Source organism: Mugil cephalus, chromosome 8 (genome assembly GCF_022458985.1).
Source record: "Mugil cephalus isolate CIBA_MC_2020 chromosome 8, CIBA_Mcephalus_1.1, whole genome shotgun sequence".
NCBI lineage: Eukaryota > Metazoa > Chordata > Actinopteri > Mugiliformes > Mugilidae > Mugil > Mugil cephalus.
Window position 1 is genome coordinate 9,947,940 of NC_061777.1, and position 24,293 is coordinate 9,972,232.

Sequence of the window (24,293 nt, forward strand, 5' to 3'; positions counted from 1 at the left end):
AAGTATGGTTTCAGTTATTTTTTGTATTAATTTGATGTTGATGCATGTTCAAGTGCCATTTTTTTTTATTTTGTATAATTTCATTTTAGTCAGATATTTGAAATTATAGAAACAGGATGTGACATAATGGCAACCACACTCAACAAATGATGTGTAAAACATAGAAAAAATATGATGTAACAATTTGCATGGATATTTATAAGTTATTTCAACTTAACCACTATTGAGTACATGCCACAAGATGTCTAGTTAGGCCAACTCAATTACTTTAGGAACATGCCTTGCCCTATACAAACTTATTTAAGTTAAACAAACTTAATTTTATTTGTGTTAAAATGATAATAATGCATCGGTTTTATATTGCACTTCACCAAATACACTCAAAGTCCGCTTTACACTGGATACACTACCTTGGTGGTGGTAAACTACCTCAGCAGTCACAGTTGCCCTGGGGCAGACTGATGGAAACGTCAAACCGCCAACCTTTCAGTTATCAGACGACCGCTCTACCTCCTGAGCTACCGCCGCCCCTGATGGTCTTTCATCGGAGAAAGCAGCAAATTACTCCTTCTAGTTATTCTGACTTATTTCTTTTCATTTCATTCTACTCAGAAATCTCCATGCAAATTGCTACCTTATTTTATTTTTGTACAATAACTTATTGATCTATGTCAGAATACATTAACTTGTGCTGACTGAACTCCTCTGTGTTGAGTTAAGGAAGAAATGTCTGTTGAAAATTCATGTACTGGTCTCTTTTGAGTTGGGACTCTTTCCAGTATTTTCAGTTCGTTGATTGAGGGCACCAGTTGCCATGTCCCGTGGGACCATGAGAGTTGTAAAAACATTTTTCAGAAATAAGGACAGCATATAATCCAACATGTCCTTGTAACCGGTGAAGGTAGAGCGAACTGGTGAACGTGAGTGAGTGTGGCTCCACTCTTTGACCACACTGTGCGACTGAAGTCGCAACTTAGCACTCACCGTATCCTCAAGAAAATAGCGTTTACTATTATATCTATTAAAAAAAAGTTGTAAGAGCATTTAGGTTTGTGGTAGTGTTATGTGAAATGTGACACACAAAGGACAAAGCTCCAGAGCTTTTTGAAGGGGGAAAAATATATAACATACATAAAAATAGTACAAATACATTATGAATAAGTGTTAGTTTGGCCAATGAATGCAGGAAATAGAAACCAAAATTAATACGACTGTCAAAAAAGACGTTACAGAGCTCCTGCAGTCCTCTAAAAGCACCTTTTGTCTGAACAAAGAAAGAAAAAACTTAACTCGAGAAATATTTCACCACAGAGTAAGAACATAAAACTAAACCTCTGACCAAGCAAGTCTCAGCGACTTTCAATATTTGACTTGCTGATGGTTGATACCCAGCTGGAGGCATCGGCTCAAAAGTGAGGAGTCATATCCTGAGATAACCAGCGATGTGGAGATAAATGGGCGAAAGTGTGGAAGTAAAATGATGGCGCTGCAAGTACAATTCCATGCAATATGAGCGAGAGGGAGACAGGAGGCAGAAACAATACTACATTATTGCGAGAGGAACGCCTAGTGCCCACCTGTGTAATTAGTATTGGCTGCAGTGCCCACAGCCTGCAGCGTATTACATACTCTAAGGGGGGAAAGTAGATCCAGAGCGTGCTTCATTTTCTCCAGCAGCATTTGACATTTTGTTTTGTTCTCTCATCAACCTGCAGTTTTACTTCGCATTAAATATTTATTTACATTGACATGGTACTGATGACTAAAAACAACATTATATTCAAGTGAAATGACAATAATATATGAAGACCTTTACCTCCTCTGCATCTGAGCCAAAAATCCCATTAAGGAATTAAAATGCTAAAGCCTCGACTGCATCACATAGGCTACATTAATTATCATATTAGAAGTCTAATCCTGCCAAATATTCACCTAGCCGATAAAGTTTAAGGAAATTGCGAAAATTAGATTTAATCGATGATTAATTTAGATATCATTTCATCAAAACGAATTCACATTCAGAACTTGTTTATTGAGCAACACATGTCCTTGTCTGCTATGTATACACACATTGCCCACATGGTGTCATGTCTCTCTAGCACGAGGTAATCGGTCTCACGTCAGGACTCTTTGTACAGATTGAGTGTGGGTTGAGGAGTTTCAAAGCCATTGTCGGTTGTGTCCATACAACTGTCACACATGACCTATTAAACTCATTAATCAACAGGCAGGAGTGTGACACTTTAATCAGTCGACTTCTCACATTCCCGTAACACTCCTTAACGACGGACATGAGCAAGGCGTTTACGCACACAAGAGCGCAGAATGACGGCAACTCACCAATGGCAGCCGTATCTTGTGAGGCCCGCGATGTCGGCCGCGTAATGGTCGCGCAAGCCTGGGAATTCGGGTTTTAATTACATGCTTCCACAGGCAGACGAAAACCGCCACTTCTAATTAGAATCAATATACTGAGACAAACAGGCACTCGCCCACACACTGTCACTGTTGCTTCACTGCCGCAGAATCCCACGAACAATCAGACTGACACGATCAGGTAACTGTGAGAGCACAGTGATGGAAGGACGCATGCGGAAGTGTGCTTAAAGCGAGAATTTACGCACAGCTGCGTTGTGATCTGTGCTCTTCATTTTCAAGTGTAGACTGAGTGAAAGGACTTCAGTAACCTTGAGGAATGCCTTATGTTTTTGTCAATGTGTGGGTGAAGAGTCAAGTGGAAAGGATCCGTGATGTCCTCTCATACTCTTGCACTGGTTGAAGGGTGCTTTGGGCGTGGGTGTATGAAAGTATTTGAAATGTCTGCACATGTAATAAGAAAATGCATTTTTATCAGTTCATCATTAGCATAACGACATGAATATTAGATTTAGCGACAAATGGCAGGAGACCATGCAGTTCATCTACAGGAATACTAAACAAACAGCTTTCGAGAAGTGGCATGTAAATAAAGTTATCAGCAAATAAAACTTATTTACAGTAAACAGCTGACTGTCAATTTGATAGCGCACATGAAGTTACGCTAGTTCACGTTGTTTCCTCCGCGTTTTGACTGACTTTTAATTTTCCACGGTCTAAAAAAATCAAGAGCACACGCAGTCGATTTTAAACGGTGGCGATAATGTAATTGTTTATGAATTATGTGAACAACCGAATGGCGTCACATGCTACGTGAGTTCCGTACGTTGTCCGCGCTTTTTTTGGGGGGTAGGTGTGGGCGATACTTGGAATTTTGGTATCGATCCAATACCGAGTAAATACAGGGCTTGTATCGCCAATACCGATACTTTTGAATAACCTCATAATTTTGCCTTTAGAAAAAAAATACTATATACGTATATACAATATGCATAGAAGACAAACTGTAACACAAGTATTGATCTCATCACGCTGGTATCAATCCGAGTTGGTATTGATACTATCGATATTTAGATTTAAATAATCTAGATTTAGATTGTCCGCCCAGCCCCAGTGGGCGGTTTGAAGGATGCAACTTTGGTGATCTATCTGGTTGTGAGTATCTGGTTGTTGTCAAACCCTCATCACACAAGTTCCTCAGGCATTTAGAACCCAAGTCCCCACCAGCCTTTAGAACTGAAGAACCTTTGTAGACATAAACTATTTGCAAAGGCATCCCGTGAAGAGAATTGCTGCATGTTTTTTTTTTTTTTTAAATGAAATCACTAACTGGATTCAAAGGCTGCATAATGAAGAGGGAAGAGAGTCTCAAGTACTGTAGGCACATTTCCATTTTCCTACAGTTTGGGACATAATGTGCTGAATACAATTAACATACAGATGGTTTTATCAATACAAACATTAAGTGTAAAAACTGGCGAGCACTTTCACCCTGTTTGCCCAGTGTTTACGCAAAGCCAAGTGCCTGCTGGTTCCGTATGTATCATATAGACATGGGTGTGTCTGGTTTTCAGGTAAACAAGAAGACATTAAAAAAAATAGAGAAAAGAGAGAGAAAGAGAGCGATGTGCTGCTGTGTAATGACACGAAGGATGGAAATTATTGATCAGCGCTAATCCTCCTGCTCTCCTCTGTCACACATACCACGGGGTAATTAACACACCGCTTAGCTGATAGTCGATCCGTGGTTCTTATCTGACCCCAAAGAACACCGCTGGTAGTAAATGTATTAGAATGAAAGGGTGAGAGAAGAAAGATGAATGGCCGTGTCGCTTGGATTTATAATGACGGCGGGGAGGAAAGGGCAGGGTGGGGAGTGAGGACTGGCGCTGAATCCTTAATCGTGTCTTCACATTCTATAAACCACTGAAGTGACCGGTTGCCAGAAGTAAGTTTATTCTAAGGCAATTAAGGCAAATGGGTCGATACTGGCCAATGCTGCTGTTCCGTGTGTACCAGAACATATCAGAGGAGGTGTCAGGGCAGAAAAGTAAACCAGATTTATTTTCTGTACAGCGTGTAGTTAGTTACTGAGCTAATGGTAACTATTGGTACAACAGCTACAGATGTAACCATTAAAGACTCTGGGCTATTACTACGACTTTTGCAGAATGCTGCAGCATTTACAGATTTTCCCTCACAGCAATATGTAGAGAGCAATTTTAATTAAATCGGTTTTCAAGTGTCCCCAAGGCAGAACAGGGGAAGAAAAAAGCACAGTTTGACTATGTGCAATATTTTACAAATACACCAAGGTTCTCCGAATGTGAAATAGTATTTTAGCACAACAACTCTTGTCCTACCTAATTTACATTTCTGAAAATGAAGCCCTAAGACAAAATTTTACAGCGTGGGGGAAATTTAGTGTGTCTAACAAGCACATGACTTTGTACTTATTCACCAGCAATATGACATCTTAATGACTTTAGTGACAGTTCCCGGATTTTTGTCATTTATTATTTAAAGTGAAATGACTTACAATACAACTATTGGATGAAATTTCCGGCATTCACCAGCCTGTCAGAATGAATAATAGACTCTCATTTATGTGGCGGCATCATTAAAATCGTATTGACAATTAGTCTAGTACTCTGGTTTATAACTAATTCTGTGAAAAACCAACGCAGGAGTGACCTGTTCAATGCCCTGGTACGGCTGAAACACCCCGTGCTGCTTTTCCAGTTAAAGACCTTTCTTCGGTTTCTCTGTATTTACTCCATGATCAGACTTTGTTTTTATTAATTTTACCTTTAGGTGGACATTGGACACGGAATGTTACGGGACCATTGCCGAATAAATGTCGACAAAAGAAAAGAAGGGCTTAGTTTTAGGGTTGAGAAGATTTGCATAAGTCACAACTTCAGTGCAAAAGTTAAAAAAAAAAAAAAAAAAAATCAGTTTGCATTATTCACTTTAACTCTGGCTTTTTGAGAGTCTGCATACCAATGTCCCTTGTGGAACGAATGCCTTGTATATGCCATGCTACTGTTAAAGCAACAAAAATCTGACAATTATAGTAAAAATGTCTTCCAATGAGGTACTCTTTACATAATAATCAAAACTTTTGGCCTGTAGTGTACATGTCTTCCTACCATCATATTTCTCTTTTAGTGTGCTAAGGCGCTCCTCTTCTTCCCCCTTTTAGCTGCCAATAGCGTTTAGCTTCTCGATGGTGCAGCATCCAGCACACTCTCACCTCCGCCACCTGTCCGTCATTAGGCTTGGTAGTTGTGCCACGGCGTCTGTCCTGCTGGAAATAGACTCGACAGAATTGGACAGCAGAAAAAGAACTCGGTACAACGCGGTGTCTTCAGTTCCATCCGCGTTAACGTCGACAATGGATATGCACAGACAACTGGCTGATAACTGCAATTTATTGAAGGCTTTGCAAAAAGCAACAAGAATTACTTCCCATCAAAACATAACCAAATCCAAATGAATAATCCCACAAATCCATCTACTGCATGTGGTTTTCAAAACTCCATAATTGCCGTCATTAACAGAGAACAAGTAAAGAAATCTGATACTGTCAAACAAGCCAAGAAGTGAACATAAATTGTAAAGTTTCTGTGTGTGTGTGTGTGTGGTGTGTGTGTTTCAAGGATAGGTAAGGCTGAAAGCATAAGGCTGTAACTCTGACTGCTACTGAACTCTATCACAGTGTCAAAGGAGCTAGTGTCAGTGTCATCTCGCCCCCATGGAGGCTGTCTAACCTAATGAGAGCGAGAAATCCATGTGAATCCGATACTAAAGGCAGACCAAAATCAAACCACTTTTCCTCTAAATTATTTTTAAATGACCAAAACATATATATATATATTTTAAAACCTTATTTCATATTCTACCTGAAATAGGTCCATGTGTCATATAATTTTTTTCTATTTAACAGTTAAAGAAGTGCAAATATGCACTTATTACCTTTCTTCATAACGTGTTTGCCCAACTTCCAAAAAAAATGTTTCTTTTGTCAAACCAAACATATCAAAGCTTCATGTCTACTGCTAAATAAAAAAATCTGGAAAAAAAAGGGTCATGGCAGCAAAACAGCCACACACAACTTTCTCTAAGACTGATCGATTTCACGACACAAAGACTCACAGTGTGACTTTTTAACAGCCACATATAGTCAGGTACTTTCAAATTAAACTCAACCTAGCGACACAAAACATGAGCAACAAGTGTGTACGTCGTGCATGATAAAACAGAGATATGAAAAATGGCAACACTTTAAGATGCGGGTCTCCTAACTGCAGTCTAATTTGCACAATCCTTCTGCCACTGTTTCAGTATACTGATGTGAGAATATGAAACAAACAAAAAAATTATCGTGAAACAGTTTTTTGGTTATTAAAGTGCTCCGACACACCATCAGTTAGCAGCAGTATGTATATACATATAAATGTGGTTCAGCACTCTTACAAATCAACCATTTTAAAAATCCCTCCCCCCCATACTCCCCCCTCCCCTCATTTTACCGAAAAATAAATCCAACTTAAAAAGAAAGAAAAACACTTTTTTTGCGTTTTCTCAGTAGTTACTTCAACTTGACCTCTGGTTATGACAAAATCATATATTTTAAAAAAAAAGAAAAAGTAAAACAAACTAAAATCAGAATATTGCCATGCAGAATATCATCCATACTTTACATACGTACAAAATTACATTTCTTTTTTTTTTTTCTTTTTTTTTTTTAACTCTTTTAAGAATAGATTCTGTAAACACTGCTTTAGGTCCTTCGGGTTTGGTTTAATCCACGTTCCTGCTACAATCTGTAAGTTTTTCCGTAGAAAATAGTCCGAGGTTCTGGCTGATTTTTGCTTTACGCTCCCCAACCCTCCCGACATTTATAACACTCCTCCACTTTTCCTCCCGTTTCATGTCAAAACCACAGAAAGTGAAGAAACTAGAAGAGTAGAATGGAAGCTCTAGTGTGGTGATGTTTTCATGTGGGTGTTTTAAAAATGCGGGGGGATTTCGACATTCTCTAAGCACCCACAGAAACTCCATCGTTATATATATACATATATCAAAAAAAAAGGAAACTAGACAATACAGAAAAGGGCGTGGGGTGTTAGCGACAAGGCTAGGTCTGAATATAGATAAGGCATAGCATGGGCAGACGTTGGGAAGGTCGACATGTCGGGCAGATTGTTAGCCTTTCCAGCACATTTTCAAAAAACGGGGTAGAAGGTAGCATTAGGCAAAGACTTTTTTTTTGTGTAAGGTAGTGAGGGGCTGTGGATGTAATTCAGAGGCCTTGGAGGAACTCCTGGAGCTGCCTGACGAGCTCTGTGTCCACCGTCTCCATCAGGACCCCGAAGCCCTGATCCCCCATCATGGCCTGCTGCGCCTTGAGCTTCTCATAGACGAACTGCTGTAGAGAAACGCTGTGCACCGGGTCCTCCAGAGCCAGCTGCAGTGAGACAAAGAAAAAGGAGAGGACACATTAAAATTTGGGTACCATCAGATGAACCATCAAAGGAGGAAGAGCATAGACTGTATATAAATATGGACAACGCATCCCTACTTCTTTGCGTTTTCGTTTGTTTAATACTGCGCAGTGCTACCAGTTAAAAAGAAATGTTGGATTATACAATTTACTGTAATTATTTTTTTTTCCATTCTCACTATCGTATGAGATCACTCCACAGTCTGGTTGGCATGGCAACTGACAGCCATCATCATGATGTCAGTTCCTGTCTCAATAGCGTCAAATAACCAAACTTAGTAGAAGAATTACACTTGGGCTGAGTCCGAATTTGCCCCCTAACCCCTATAGAGGGCCCTATAAGGTCCCCAAAGGTCAACTTCAGTCGAGGGGCCCTGTGTAGGGGTTACGCCATTTTGTAGTGGTGTCCGAAACCTTAGTGATCAAATTCTATGCCCTACATAGGGCACTCAAAATTTTCCACAAACCATTGCGAAAAGTAGTGACTATCTGACAGTCACTCAACAGGTGGTGGATATCCTATCATGCATTGCGTCTCTAGCAACGCCTAGCAATGGCTGTTAATGGCAAAACACATTTTCAAGTTTCATCGCGAAAATATGAAACTTTTTTTTAAGCAGACGTCATAGTGAAGTTGATCTTTGGGGGAAGATACAATAGCAAATAAAGGTACACATGATGACAAGAAACATGTTAAAACTAAACATGGCAACACGTCAAACCTGAGACAGCATCTGAAATGAAATGTGTAGTGAATGGTAGGGAAATTGCATCTCTACAAGTTTGTGGTGCCACTACTAAAAAAAAAAAAAAAAAAAAAAAAAAAAAAAGCAGCAAACTTTAGCTGCCACAGTGTCACACTATATGATACGACAGGGCACGGATGAAAGCCTATTTCAGAAGTGCTGACATTCCATATAGGGGAAAACATGGTACTCATATACACAGCTGAAAAGTCTGAGTTTGTGAAGAAGCTGAAAACAATCTGAGTGAGCTGCGGGTATTTTGCACAAGAGAAGACTGCGGTGCAGCAAAGAATTATTTTACTCAACGGATCTCTGGACCAGTGGAACCATTCAGCCTGACATGAGCCTTACAGTGATTTTGTGCTTTCATTGTACAGCACTAGCTGTTACAAAAATAATGCTCTCTGAATGTGGTACATGGCTCCATAACCACACACTGTGGTGAAAGAGGCCTTTCGATGAACAACAATTCAAAATTCAATCCGTCTGTTGTTATTGCTGAGCAGTGACACTTTATTTTATTTAAAAATCTTCATATTTTCTTTAATAAATAACACACATTGACACCCTTATAAAATCTTTTCTTCTTGCTCTTGTTTGCCACATATTTTCAATAGTGTTTAATTTGCTTTTTTGACGTGAGTGCATGTAGATGGTAAAAAATCAATTAAAATCCTGAATACTAAGAAACAAATTAAGTTTTTTTTTTTTTTTGCCATATGGCCCCATATGTTGATACAGTGTTGACTCATTTTGTAGTTTATCAGATGATCTCTATGGTCTTTAAATAGGGTGCATATGACTGTTTGACTTCTGCAGCAGAGCTACATATTACCTGTCCATAATGGAGGTGGGTTGTTGGTATTGCACAGTATACACAGAGATAAAGCCAAGCCCTATACGGCTTTTAGTCGGAACAAACATGTCCATACAGAGGTACCTTCGCTGAGCAGCAAAGGAAAACCTTTTAACAATAAAACGCCTTAAAACATGAATCAGACTGCTAAAAAAAAAAGGCAGATTCCTTAAATATTCTTTATTATATTGATTCCTGTTGAATATACACTACTTTCAAATACAGCTGAAAGGCACATTTGCCAATAATGCCCTTACATGCATTTTAGAGAGAAGAGAAAAAAAGGGAAGGAAAAATTGTCTCGAACATGCCTCCAACTTTGACACAAACAATGGAGACACCGGAGAAAATGATTTAGCATATGCAGTGGCTGACATTCATCGTACGCCGAAGAACGTGCTAGGAAAATAATCCTTTAGAACAGAGCAGTGGGAAATAAAAAGCAGGAAAAAGTTGGATGGTTGACGAGAGCCAACACTTCTCTGTCTGCATTTATTTTCTGTGAAGTGTAGCAAGGGCAGAGGAAAACAACAGCATGGCAATGTTTGAAAGCCCGTCTCTTTCTTTCATACAACAATTGAAAATAGCACCAACAGTACACAGGTACATAGTGCAAAATTAAGAAAATTTTCTTCCGGATATGCAGCATGAACGATACGTGCACATATCTAGGCTCTGTCATTGAGTATGTAAGATTAATTATTGTTATTACATGATGTGGCTCAACCCTCCTCCTCATCCTAACATTTGAAAGCAGATCAGAGCGCTGAATTTCACAAACACAAACTCCCTCGGTGATTTAATCCCCTTCATCACCTAACGCAAACTTGACATTTTGCCAAGAGTATCCACTTTAACTTGTGCAGCCACAAAGGAGCACCACGAACCTCCCCAAAACCACACAACATTTGAAGGCCTTTCAGGAGCAGAATAATGAAATGACAGCTCTAAGTCTCTAACCAATCGCTGGAAACAATACTTGTCATGCTAATTAGCTCTTTGTCATTAAAGCGCAATCAAACTAGTAAAGAGTCGAGGTTGGAGAGAGGCTACGTGGAAAAGCTGTCATCAAACCTGCTTAATTACCTTGAGCACAAGGACTTTGTGGAACTCTGTGTGCGTAGACTGCATCCTCTATTGAGGGGGTCTGATGTGCCATGGCTCAAGCAAATTCAGGAAGATCCTAGTGCGCATTTTTAATCCCAACGACCTCTTGAACATCCACTGAAATGTAATTGGAAAAATGCTAATGATACGTGTCCTCGTAAATCCCAATAATTGTGACAGATTAGTAGTGGTTTATTCGGAATACAAGCAGTCTGTAGGCGCAGCTTAAAATGTTTCAGCCATCCTGAGCAGGATGCAGCCTGATACAGGCACATACACAACACTGGTTAAGGAACATCTCAAAGAGACATGAAAAACAGCCTCCAAATTCACTAGATCCCAAACTGATCAAGTATCTGTGGGATGAACTGGAACAAGCCTGATGCAAAGATGCCCCTCAACCCACAGGACCCAAAGGCCCCCACTTATCCAGTCACAAGTCTTTCGGAGACACAAAGGAGGCCTACACAATATCAGGATGGTGGTTATACTGTTACATCGGATCTATGTGTATATGGAATGACCTTCTATGAAATGCCAGAGAAACAAAGTAATAAAACATAGAGCTGACAGTGTGTGCATGGATAAGTATGTATATAAATATTTGCTTAGGTAGCGCAAATTGAAAAAGGATTTCAGATAAAGGAGATACGCATGAGGAGAGGGTGAAATTGAAATAAAAAAAAGAGAAAAGAATGTAAACATGTTATAAGTAGATGCGGGCACAAAGGCAGAACGTTTCTACATCGCCGTTTCTACAAGTGCCGAGATAAAGAGCAATGTACACAGATCATCAGAGAGGTCTGTGCTGAGAGCGCGTACTCGCTGTTACAACAAAGATACAAACCAGTGTGAAATGAGGCCGCAACCGGTGAGAATGGTGAGAATGATCTACTGCACAGCGGCAGAGATGTAGAGGCAGAAGATGCAGTGGAAGAAATTTAACGAGGATGGTAAAAAAAAAAAAAACACGGATGTGAAAAGAAGGACCGTTGACGCGGAAGATGAGGTACGTCATGAATGGTTTAAGACTTTTCTGGTTCCTGGAGGAAATCTGCTCGTTTCGTGGCACAGTGATGTGGGACGCAGAGAGAGTGGGCAGTGGCAGCTCCTAGTACCTCATTGTTCAGGAAAAGAGATGAGTGGGCAACATGAGACGAGAAACAGAGATGAAGAGAGACGGATGAAATGACAGGGCCTGTAAAAGCCCTCATCTCTGAAGTAATCCCTGGACCGCTGTTGCCCTTTTCCAGAGCAAACAAAGTGAAGAGTCCTACATTATTACAATAAACACACCAGTGGTATTCAAATGAGCCCTGTGCCAGTGGTTTTAAACATTTCCTGCTAATGCAAACAGCTTTAGTTACCTTTAGTGCACACACTGTGAAGTGTGGCAGTGGACCAAGACGTGTCGAGGCACTAAAAACAGCGGAAATAATTTAAACCTAAACTTAGAGACCATTAAGAATCCATTGTTTTAACCTTCTGACCTCTCCAACCATCCTCTTACAGTCATTATTCACTACAGCAGGCTTCTCTATTCAGAGACGAACCACATTTGTACGGAAAGAGAGAGAAGCTCTGAAAGGAAATGAAGTTCAGGCAGGCAATTTGCTAACTAACTAGAGTTTATGATGCGACGACCTGCGTTTCTTTATCTCATCCCGAGGTGCCTCGCGTCTAACTGCAAGCACACAAACAGTGCGTGAGTGAGCACACATGTCGACTTTACTGTGCTGCAATTAGCGCTGAGGATGCGTGATGTATTGAAGTGTGAACCAAAATCTGTATTGTGAAAGGCGGACCCCGACAGCGCAGGCTTTAATGGATTACACTGCGGTCGGATGTTAATTTCATCAGCTAATTTATGACGAATGAGCTACAGCCTCGCCCACCAGACGCCTTCAGGATCTCTTACTGCATTTGTCAATTTTTCCTCAGAGCATAAGTTCGTTGAGCGCACGTGCAAAAGACTCAAGAAATCCAGTGCTCCCCAAGAATGCAATAAGATCTCATTTAAGTACTTTAACAAATAACTTAATAACAAAATCTGTCATTAGTCATCTTTCCACTCGGCCAGCCTCAAGCAGATGGGTCCCTGCGTATGATTTTGGTTCTGTTCAAGGTTTGTTCCTGTTAAAGAGGACATTTTCCTGCCACTGTCACTGTGTAGTGATTAATTTGGGGGGTTTCAGGCTCTTGTTTGTGCAAAGCGCCTCAGGACAATTTTGATTGTTATTTACGGACGTGGTCAGCAAGAATACTGATGTTGTGGCACTCAAACAATGATTTATTAAGGGGGACAAACGTGTCCCAAGAAAACATTCACTACGGTATTGCACGTCCACCTACAGCCTGGACGGTTGGCACAATGAATTGATGCCAGATGACCTTACTGTCTGTGTGCCTCAGCAATTTTTTTTTATTCATTAGACAGGCAATATTTCTCTAGTCATCGGCTGTCCAGTTTTGACGAGTCTGTGCCCGTTGTTCCCATTGAAATGACTTGTCAGAGGAGTCAGACGTTCTAAGTGTGAAGTAAATACCAGAACACTGTTAAATAGGCTAATTGTCAACCTGTATTCTTTTCATCAACAAACTCAAGTCCAGTGTGCATAGACAAGGTCTGAAACATCTCACATGACAGTCAGAAGTTACAAGTAGGACACTGTGTGATTTAAATAGATTAATGAACCGCACAGATGCTTCATCTTGATCCACAACTAATATTCCTAGTGACTCCCCGGTGCGTTGATCTAACACTGTGGGCAGTCTGCACGCTGAGGAACGGCGGTGCCTCAAAACATCTGCGCGACGCATGATCCAACTATTTAAAAAGACTGCTGTCCTACTTTAATTTTGTAGTCCATGTGGTATGATAAATGCTTTACATTTCTTAAATTCTTAAGGCCCTGCGCACCAATGCTGGTTTTTCACTTTCCTCGACCGCTGGCTGATTAGACCCATATTCAAGCTGAAGGTTGGAAAAGTCAGAGTGGAAATTAAGTCATCTCCCCCCAGACTCCATGCACCAATGAGAATGATGAAGGTTTAATTTGTGCCACCCTGACAGATGCAGCAATGCCGACCGGGGAGTTGGTAAGATGCCAATGAAACATCCATACACTCCAGAGAAGAGGTCCAAACCGTTATGTAGAGGCTATACAGCGCTATTAAATAACATTAGAGGATGTCCTGTGGTGTCTGGCAACAGAATATTGTTGGTGGGGGCATTTGGGTCCTATGGATTGAGTGTAGGGGCCCCTGTGGATCAGGCTTGATCGAGTGCATCCCATGTATACTTAATCAGTTTGCGATGTAGGGTATTTGGATGCCAGGTCAACACCTTGCGCCGTTTCTCTTTTTTAGTTGTTTCTAAACCGTTTTTGTTTGTGTGCCTGGGTCAGACGGTGTAGTGTCATTACTATGAGTTGGGGGTTCTGGTCAGCAACAACGCTTAGGTGGGTGGTATGTGTGAAACTAATACCCCGACGAATGCCAGATCCAAAGGTTTCAAAGAAGAACTCTGGATCGTAACGAGATGTTCAAGCTCATTCACTTGAACCTGTCGGCATCTTTAATGTTGTGACTGAGCGGTGTATATCTATTAAAAATATCGCATTGTCTGTAATGAAATGTGCACTGACCTTTCGCACAACAGTAACTACAAAGACACAATTAAACTTGAAATGAAGGCGACTCTTTTTCAGGGTGCACGATAAAAAAAAAAAAAAAAAAGTGGCGATCTGGGTCAGTCAGAAAGAATTAATAGCATTAATCAAAAATTCTGGCAGAGCACTTATCATTTTTAATTTCTTTCCTGTCATACATTACTGAATACGTTTTTAAGGGTAACAATGGGTTTTCTGGTACATCCATCAGAGTACGGGAACTTCAACCAGTCTGATGATGATGAAGAGTGGAAAGGAATGGGGGGGATACAAATGGTGCATGAATAAGTTGATTTTTCTAGGTTGACAGCACGTTTGTATTTATTTCATTTGCGCAGCTGTTTGATGGGAGTTAACTTGGTAAAAGTCATGTGAGGCAAGCTATCCGTTTGAAGTGCGCACTGTCAGTAAGATGAAACAGGAGAGTAAATGGGGCGGGTGGATGTGTCGGGGACAAAAGCAACAGGATGATAGGGGAAGGAGCAGAAGAAGAAGAAATAGGTGCTTTTCCTTGGTCAGAAGCGTAGCTACAAGTGGAATGTGGGAGAAAACTGACCAAGCGATTAACTGAAGGGACAAAAAAACGTCTGCGTGAATCTAAGAAGAACCACCGACCTGATGGGGAAAAAACGCACAGAGGGAAAGATGAGACCAGTGGAACTGGGAAGGGTGAGGAGTGATGATGAGAGGAAAGGCGAGTAAGGGATAGCGAAAGTGACATGCTCCGTGCTGTGGCTCACTGATAAATAAGCAATGGTCTTCATGCCACAGAGAGTAGAGGATAAATGAGAGCCAGGATGAAAAGAGGAGAAGCAGAAGAGATGTGAAGAAAGTGGAAAAGGTTTGGTTGTTGTCTAGTGAGCAGATGAAGAGAGGATAGAATAAAGAAGAAGGCAAGATGTTCAGAGAAGTACTGTGAAGACGGAGATAACAATCACGACGCTGAGCACCTGCCGCGGTATGGGTGAGTCAGTCCGCTTTGATCTCATGCAAAAGACGCACGAAAATACACCATACTTGTCCCATCTGTTCTGGCACTCCCCAAAAAAAGAGACTGGCAAACATTTTTGTGATTGCATTTTGGCTTTGACCAAGTTGGCGAGCCAGCAGCTGCTGAGGTTTTCCAAATCCTTAACAGTGATGTGTGGTTTGGCCTCTACACACACATGTCGCTTGCAAATTAAGCACATCCCTTTGTCTACGAAATGAGCCTCTTGTGCGAACTGGCCGGAAAAGAATGAAGCGTGAGCACAAGCACACCGAAAATAACAAGATAGTAAGCTTCAGACTGCAACAGCCAATAGAGGTTTGAGTAATATTATTAAAGTTCTTTGGTTGGAACAGAGCGGTTTCTCCTGAGAACGCACCTTGTGTACCTTCAGTAACTGGAAAGCATGAGACATTATCAAAAAGGAGCACAAAATGTTAATCGATGGATTTACAATTATAAGATCCTAAAGTTTAGAGAGCTGCCTCCGATTAAAAACATCAAAAAATAAGGATAGCAAAGGATCGCTTGCGATAATGTATGCCAGTATTTATGCAAGCATGTGCGAGTGTGTGGCTAATGGATGTTACGAGTTAGAGTCTCCCAGTACGTGTGCCATGTGTTTGGTTGGCAGAGGCTGCGCTGGCTCGGTGGAAATGGGCCCGCTGAATGTCTGAGTCTGACACTAATCCTATTACCTCACGCTTCTTCTCCTCCAACTCTCAAAGATATCGACTATCCACTGTTGTCCCAATAAACACAGCCCTTATGGAAGGACACCTACATACATTTGCAGACAAATATATCAAAGCCATCTGGAGAAAATAGATTAAAAAAAAATAAAAGAAACGTACGTATATGCCTGTATTTTCATATTCGTTTAATTTTAAATGTCTCAAATCTCACAGACACATATTTCAACCATATGTAGATGAAAAAGGCATAATATTTTCTTTGTAGTGACTAGCATTTACTCTCAGATGATGGTTATTCACATTAAGTTGGAGAGCAATTCAATTCCAACAACATGCTGCCCACCACAGGCTCTTTATGCTCTGGATGAGGTCCCTCTTAACCCGGGGATTAGTCTGTTTTTGTTTCTGCTGAACAAAATTTTCAAAAAAATTATAGGCAGAACGTCTCTCCTGCGCATTAGATGAACAGGAATGGGATGACAGGGGACTATTTCTCACTAAGGCTTCCAGATGAGATATGATCAGATCAATAAATATCAAGATAAGTAAAATTGTTTTTGAAAGCTGTGTTAACTCAATGGTCTACTTATTAAAGTAATGTGACTGTCTCGCGAATGAGAATCTGGAAGGACGGTACCATCCTACCAGAGGACCCTGGGGCTGGATACATCATATTAATTACATTAATTTGTTTTTGTACATTATGAAACGTCCCTAAGTCACAAATTAACTGTTATGACCCTGTTGAGACATTTCCTTTGAGTTATGCCAGTAAAGAACAAGTTGGAGTAATGTGTGAAGCTAAAAAAGCCCAAATAACACACATATATATATATATATTATATAATGGTTGGGTTTCAGTGTATGACGTGGAACAGACTGCTTTGTTGTGTAAAGTTTGTGAAGAGTTTATTGAAACTAAATGCAGCAGCACAGCAGAGCAGTGGGAGCAATGTGGGTCTCTGCCATAGACTGTACAAAGATAGACTCAGAACAGCTGCTCTCAAGTCAAGCTAAAGCAACTAGAGCTCCCCCTGGTGACTGGCTGCTGTATAGGTCATAAGTTCCTGCTCCATGTTTTTTTTCAAGGATGATTTCAGTCATTTTAGGTAGATAATACAACACTGGTGCATCTTCATGTGTCCGTTTTTCTGTGAACTGTCGTTGTAGTTAGTTATTTCACGCTACAGAAACAGGATGCGATGTCACGATCACTACAAGTTGCCATGCCAACCGCTCCATTCCATTTAAGATTGGGCTGCAGCGTGAGATGGTTTTAGGTTTTATTCAACTACAACAGATCAGTGCACCAACAGAACTATAAGGCCCGACATGAGCCTGACTACAGACTTCACTAAAAAGGACAGTAACTGATGCTGATGCTGCTGCAATAAATACACACTGTGGTGAAAGAGAGCATACTGGAGACATTTAGTTTGATGAAGAAAAAATTGAGTTTCAATGTGTTTGCAGAGCTATTTTCATCGTGAATGTTTCTCCATTTGTTGCAGTGCAATGGAGGGTTATATTATTTGAAAAACAAACATGCACATTGAGGTGCTGCCTTTTTGTTATTCTTTTTGTTTCTCAAAACTGTATAGTGCATATTGTTTTTTGAATCATCAGGTAAACAAAGAAGATATAAAGTCCCTTTAAGTCAGCATACCAGATGAGAACACCAAGTACTACTTTTGGTAATGGTTAATCACTATTATTCTGTCAACAGCAGCATAAAGACAAATTTGACATTGCACCCAATCTACCCAGAGAAACTCTCCTTTGCTTTGTGGTTGTGGATTTCAGTTTGAACAACACCGAGTACGGCACTATATCAAGATACAGTCACGTTATTAGTAGCACAATAGGGAAAAGACAAACAGACTGAGACAATACAGAAAAGAACAAAAACAGGACACAGAACGTGAGCTGAAAGATAAGGTCATTCACATTCACCAGTGTTATTACATTCACAGGATTAGACAGAGGAGGGCAGAGCCAAACAAGGACAAGAACAAGGTCTCTTGACTTAGACGAAGGATTAGGTCTCTATTGCAGTAGTTTCCTAACTCAATGAGGCAGCACAAATTGTAAAACCCTAATTAGTACTGTGCTGAGAACATAAATGTAAGAACAGTCTTCTTTATTGTGTATATTATAAAACGTATACGTTCAGAGGCAGTAGTCAGCCTGGAGAGAGACGCCTTCAACAACAGGAGTTACGTTGAGAAGGACAGTGGTGAAGGAGCCACCAAGATCTGCTCTGAAGCCAAAACTTTCACTTTCCTTCAGAGTCTCTGACCCACAACTAAGTTAAAAAAAAATACTATGAATTTTGTCTCACACTTGTACAATCTGCTGAAGCAACCTGTGATCTGCCTCTGTATGTAGTGTCTTGTGTAGGCCAGCTTGTGTACGTTCCGGTTTATGCGTTCATAGAAAACACCATTCCATTTATTTCCACACATAAAATGTGTCCATGTGCCTATCTGAAGATGATCATGGCGTTTTTTAAGTTCTTCAGCCTTTCCTGTGCTCTAGTGGATTAGGTGAAGCAATAGGTTGTGACTTGGAGGACTCTCAAAACTGGGGATTTGAGTGACAAGATGGGTCCAACAGTGATATGCGACATCCTATCTAAAATGTGGTGTACCATCCGGCAGGCACTAAAAGACCAATTTCTCTATTTGTATGAAGAGGGCACTCAGAAGTGGAAGGGCGCAGTCAGCAGCTTTTGCAGTTAGGAGCTTTCTAACTTCGTTTTACAGTCAAACCAAGGACAAATAATGGCCAGCTGTAGTAATTTGTATGTCAATATGATAAAAAAAATAAAAAATAAAAATTGTTATCAACACGGATAATACAAACCTGGAAACCCGACAAAATTATCCCTGCCGACAACATTTTTGTAGGAGGAAGCTGGCCTGGAGTCACTCCACTGGGCATCAGATATTCTAGGCCAATCAAATCATTTGGCTGAACTTTGTGTCAGTAAAGGACAGAAGGGTAACAGCGACACACACCAATCTGGCTTCACATTAAAACCACCGACGGCTGAATTAAATAACATTGATGGCTCGGTAGCGCCCGCCCGACGGCACGAGGTCCGACATTGTATGACCGAGACATGTGGAGTCTTTTAAAATGTTTTTGGCTCTGGATAAGTATGGAGCATCTGCCACTTCTTCCTCAACTCACAGGACACACTAACAACATTGTGTAGCCAGAAACCATAGGACACCCTCAGAAGGCCCATGTCCATTCTCTGATGAGTCACAACTGTTTTGGAGGCACAAGGGAGACCTGGTGGTCATAATGTTATGCCCTCTTTTATTGATAAAAATAGATGAAAATAGACTTTTACATCAGCTGATTTTTGTCATTGTTTAAACTGACTCAGAGAAACAGACTGCAGACAGAGAATTAAGATTACTGCTGAATTAGTGCTGTCAGACCAATTTCCTTCAATGGACGACACCGCTGAGACGTCCTCTTTGTTATTCAGCCGACTTATTTCCCAGGGAGTATCTCATTGGATTTGTCAGGGATATTTAAACGAGATAGCTTAGTTAAACATCACTTAATGGTACAAATAAAAATCCCCTCCACAACTGACTATATTTTGAGACAGCTGTTCTCTGAGAGGCAAAAAAAAGTCAATGAGCCAGACCTGGCAAAGTGTATAAGCTGTAGGATTTTTGCACTGATGAATCCCCAGTGGTGGAGAATAAAATTCTATCTCAGACAGAAAATGTGTGCCAGTCCCACAGGCCTGCCCAAATATCACAGAATTTCAAGTCGAAGCACAGACTGAAAAATATCTTACACAAATGTGACTGATTTCACGCACCAGCATCGAAAGAGGAAACAACATTAATAAAAGATGAGGGTAAAGATGTTTTGACACTATAAGTGCAGCTTGCTCTGAAAGAATTTTTTCAGCATGCAGCACTGGTCAGTGACAGCTGTTAGATGGTATATTAAACCTAACAGACCCCTGTAAGCTGAAACAAAAAAGTGCATGTAGAATCATAAGCGGACGACTGGGTACGTCTAAATAGTTTTTAATTGTTTTGTATCACTATTCTTGGTTGTTTTGATCTTTTGAACACAGTTATTTTCTAGTCAAGCTTTAAAAAATTACACTCAGCTAAAGAAAACAATACTGCCTGAAGTGAAAAAATTAATGTTCATCAATGATCGAAATGGTTTTGCTACCTGCAAACTATTCAGTCAGAACTCCAAACACCTCGTTCTTAAAACTAAAAGAATTATGTCAAAGGCAGAGTTTGACGCTGAATCCCCATCAACAGCATCATGAGTGCATTGTTTGTCAAAGTCTCTCACATTATTGAGCTGACAGAAGAAAGCCAAGGGTTGACGTACTGTAGATCTTCAGTGCTTATGTCGCGGCTCGTCAGTCTCAGCAGCTTATATGGCAATATAGCAGACGATTCAAAAAAGATACATTACTTATGTCCAAAATGAAACTAAAGGCCTCACACACAGGACTTAAATCTTACTAAATGGCCATGAAGATTAGTGTACGTATGTCCAAAAAATAAAAATTGGTTCCCTAACTGAGTCGGGTGATCGGATTTATTAGTTAGCTTGTACAGGAAGATTGCAACACCTTTTTAAGAAATGACAAATACACGAGATCAGGCAAAACCATTGACCACCTTATGACAAATCAATATTCTGTTTGGGAACTTTTGGATTCATGTGGATGTTCCTTAGACATGTACCATGACTTAGTCCGGACCAAGCACCCAAACCCCATATAATGTTATGACTGACTGGTGTATAAGCGCAGCGCCAGCTCAAAATGTACCTGTTAAGAACAGTCCAAATGTGGCTTGCAGCTTTCCTGAGAATCCTTCATCCAAGCAAAAGACCAAATAAGCTGGACTCAGCCAGGTTTGCCCCAATGACTGATTAGAATTCCTCTAACAGTGCCATGCAAACCACATTCGCTCAGAACTGGCCAGGTGTGACTTTATGTGAGAAAACAGTAATTGAAAACTGTTGTGAATGTGATGTTTGTGGCCCCTGATGGCAAACATCCACGGAGGACGAACGTTGTGAATGTGATGTTTGTGGCCCCTGATGGCAAACATCCACGGAGGACGAACACCCAGTGTTGTGAAAGCGGAACAAATACAAACAGACACTCCTCCAGACGACTTTAAATTCGACACCGACTTACTTAGATCCCCAGAGTTGTGAAGTGTGTAGTAGACTGGACGACCGGTTGTTGAGGAACAGACACGCACACTCGATTCCTTGCTTTATTAGTGAGACACATGCACTATAATGTGCTACAGCCAGCCTATTTCAGGTGAAATGAGGACGCCGATGTATTCCTAAGTATCGCAATTAAAGCGAATGGGAGGAAACGGCCATCAATCGGGCAACATTGCTTTCTTGTGCAGACGCATTATTGATTCAGCTATTCCACAGTGAGTGTAATAGTATAAGAACAGTAAACATTGATCAATTTCTAATCCAACAAAGGCACAAACCAGATGGAGAGGAACTACATGAGGGAAACACTAATTCTGAGCTGCAGCAGCCCTTTGTTGAATGTGCAATTCCTCCAATCGTTTGTCTAAACCATGCACCAAAATTTAAAGTTCCTGGTGTTTCGTTGTAAAAGTTGTTCTCCGACAGTGCCTTTTCAGTGTCACTCCCATGGGAAAATAACCCTCAGGAGACCTCTGGTGCAGATCATTAGTTCTCAGTCAATCACGGTTAATGCTTTAGTCGATTCAATAATCCACCTGTCCTGGGAAAAGACCAAAGGATCACTCATTTGTCAGTTCTTGAATGTGAACTCACACAGCTGAGAGTGACAAAAGTAGCTAGGAGAGAACATCAGCCTTTACAGCCATCACGGGAGAGATTAGCTCCCACTGTAATGAGCCATATGCAGAATGAATAAGCTACTCACTGGTAATTAAGATGTATTAGGATCAGTTTAACAACTGTGAACTGTCGGAGCATAGATAAATTATTCTCAATACTTGAATCAAACTAATTAACTGCCAATAAATCCAAAGTGCTGACAGGTGAAAATACTCGACACCTTTCCACCGTGTCACCTGGTTCACGTAGCTGCAGCACAGGCGAAAAAAAAAAAAAAAAGAGCGGCAGAGAGGTAAGAGGGCAAAATGATAGTGTTCCCTGTGGTGCATGCTTTTCATTTTAACAAACGGCTTCTCTTTATAGCACACCAGTATCAGCAGGTAATAGCCTTATTATAGCCTTGTGCTACCATAGAACAGCTGTATCCATGTGACAAAACTAATGATAAATGTCAGGATTATTTTTAACAGTCTTGGGGATGCACACCGTCTTCGGTTTGAGTGTGTAAAGATCCTCGTTGATAAAGCGTTATGTGGTATTACAGCACAAATCTGACCTGTGGGATTGTCCCAGTTGAAACCTCCCAATGGGAACTTGGATAATCATAATAACAATGATGGAGGAACAATCTGTCTTGCCGTGAGAGGCGAGATTGATCTAGTGAATCTGGAGGCCAGGTCAACACCTTGTGCTGTTTTTCATGTTTTTTTTTTAGTTGTTTTTGAGTGTGTGCGTGTCTAAGTCAGGGTGCATCCTGCTGGGGATGGCTGCTGCCATCAAGGAGTGTTATTGCTATGGAGTGGGTTTGCCTGGTCTGGTCTAGGTGGGTAGTACATGTCTAAGTAACATCTACATGGATGCCAGGTCCAAGCGTTTCCCAGCAGAAAATAGAAAAATTGTCACTAGATAGTTAATGTTATTTACTGACCCCGTCAGTCGTAATAATGATATGTCTGATTGGCGTATAGTGTCCTTATTACTCCACACAGATCTGCAGGTTTTGTCCGCTGTTATTTCAGTCTCATACATAAAGCAGAAGCTCATGTGGAGCGGACACGTAGCTCACATGCGTCATGTGCATGCGTCTTGGTTATCATCCTGATTAGTGTGTTGTTTTTCTTCTAGCTTACTTGATTTACAGTTGTGCTATATATTTTCACTTTTATTAGAACAGCCCTTATTTCCCCCCGAAGGATATTGTACCTCTCGGAAATGTTTCTGCGTGCTTTACTTGATTAGAACGGTTTAGTTTATTCTGTCGCTTGTCAAAGTGCATAATTTTTTCCCTTTTACTTTGCCAGCATAATGTTATTGGTGTAGATTTTGCCATACATGATAATGTAAATATAGTTATGACACTCAGTCACTTGTTATATATTTAACAACAAATATGAGCTGTATGAAAATCTATTTCTAAATAAGTAGAAGTAGTTTCTCTATGTACTTCATATTTAGTTAATTAAAAAAAGCAATAAACTACAAAATATTTAAAATCCTGTCGTACTCCGAGAGCCTGCATCCACTGCCCTCACAGACAAATGGGTGCAAAGCCAAGAAGCGACAGAGAAGGAGACTAAATTTTATCGCTATGTTTGCCTAAGGCAGCACAAAGGAGGATCTTTATATCTTGTGCTGCAAAATATCACTGTCACGAGGTCTGTTATTCAAACAAAACCAAATTATGCTGACACTGATGGCCTGCTTGAGAATAGGAGCAGTAATAATGCAAGTCTTCATTACTAATGCTTGTGTGTGAATTGATAACACGCCGAAACTCATTTCCTATAAATATAAACCTCTGGGGGGCTTTTGGAGGCAGTTTGACTGTTCATTTAATGATTCATCTGCAGTTTATCGAAGCTTCAAGAAGATTTTTGTTTTTTGTTTTTTTTTTTAGGGTTATTTTGAGGCTTGAAAGCCAGTAATTTAAAATATCATTTTATTTTTTCCAAACATAAAAAGCATGCATATTTAATAGAGTGGTTGTTTAAGGGGAGTAAGAATGAAATGAACGAAAACAAAGTAACAATTTCGTGACTTAATAATTGATGCAAAAGTTTTCCATTCACTCTGAGCAAAAATAGCTACGGGCCAATGTGTTTAAAGCTTTATCGTCCTGTTCTCGAATTTCAAAACAGGTAAGAAACTATTTCTCATACTCTATTCAACACACTGGACTAACTGACTGTTACTAAAGGTTCATTTAGTATAAAACGGGACATAGAGGCCATAACTTACGTACGTAGCCTAGGCCGGTGAAAGCCATTTATATTTATGCGCTCGTCAGTCTGGCTCATTCCATAGAAACACCACCCCAAGCCTAGTCAGCGTCTTTGGCGACGGAATTTTCACCAAGGTTAACCTTTGCCCGATGTGTTTCAATTTCATTGATGCAAAAGAATCAATCCGAAAATTGCTTGGATGGATGAAGGTGTACATCAGCTATGGTTCTTGGGTCTGCGTCTGCACTGTCAAATAGA

At 40.5% G+C, this 24,293-nt stretch overlaps 1 protein-coding gene across 1 annotated transcript in view; it reads right to left on the reverse strand.

The window, feature by feature from the left end:
* Positions 1-5,792: 5,792 nt before the first annotated feature.
* ipo11 (importin 11) overlaps positions 5,793-24,293 on the reverse strand; it is a 113,693-nt gene continuing 95,192 nt past the window's right edge. The window contains exon 30 of the mRNA XM_047592591.1: positions 5,793-7,849. Within this exon, the coding sequence (XP_047448547.1) occupies positions 7,685-7,849 (165 nt within the window). The 3' untranslated portion in view covers positions 5,793-7,684. The remainder of the gene's footprint in view (positions 7,850-24,293) is intronic.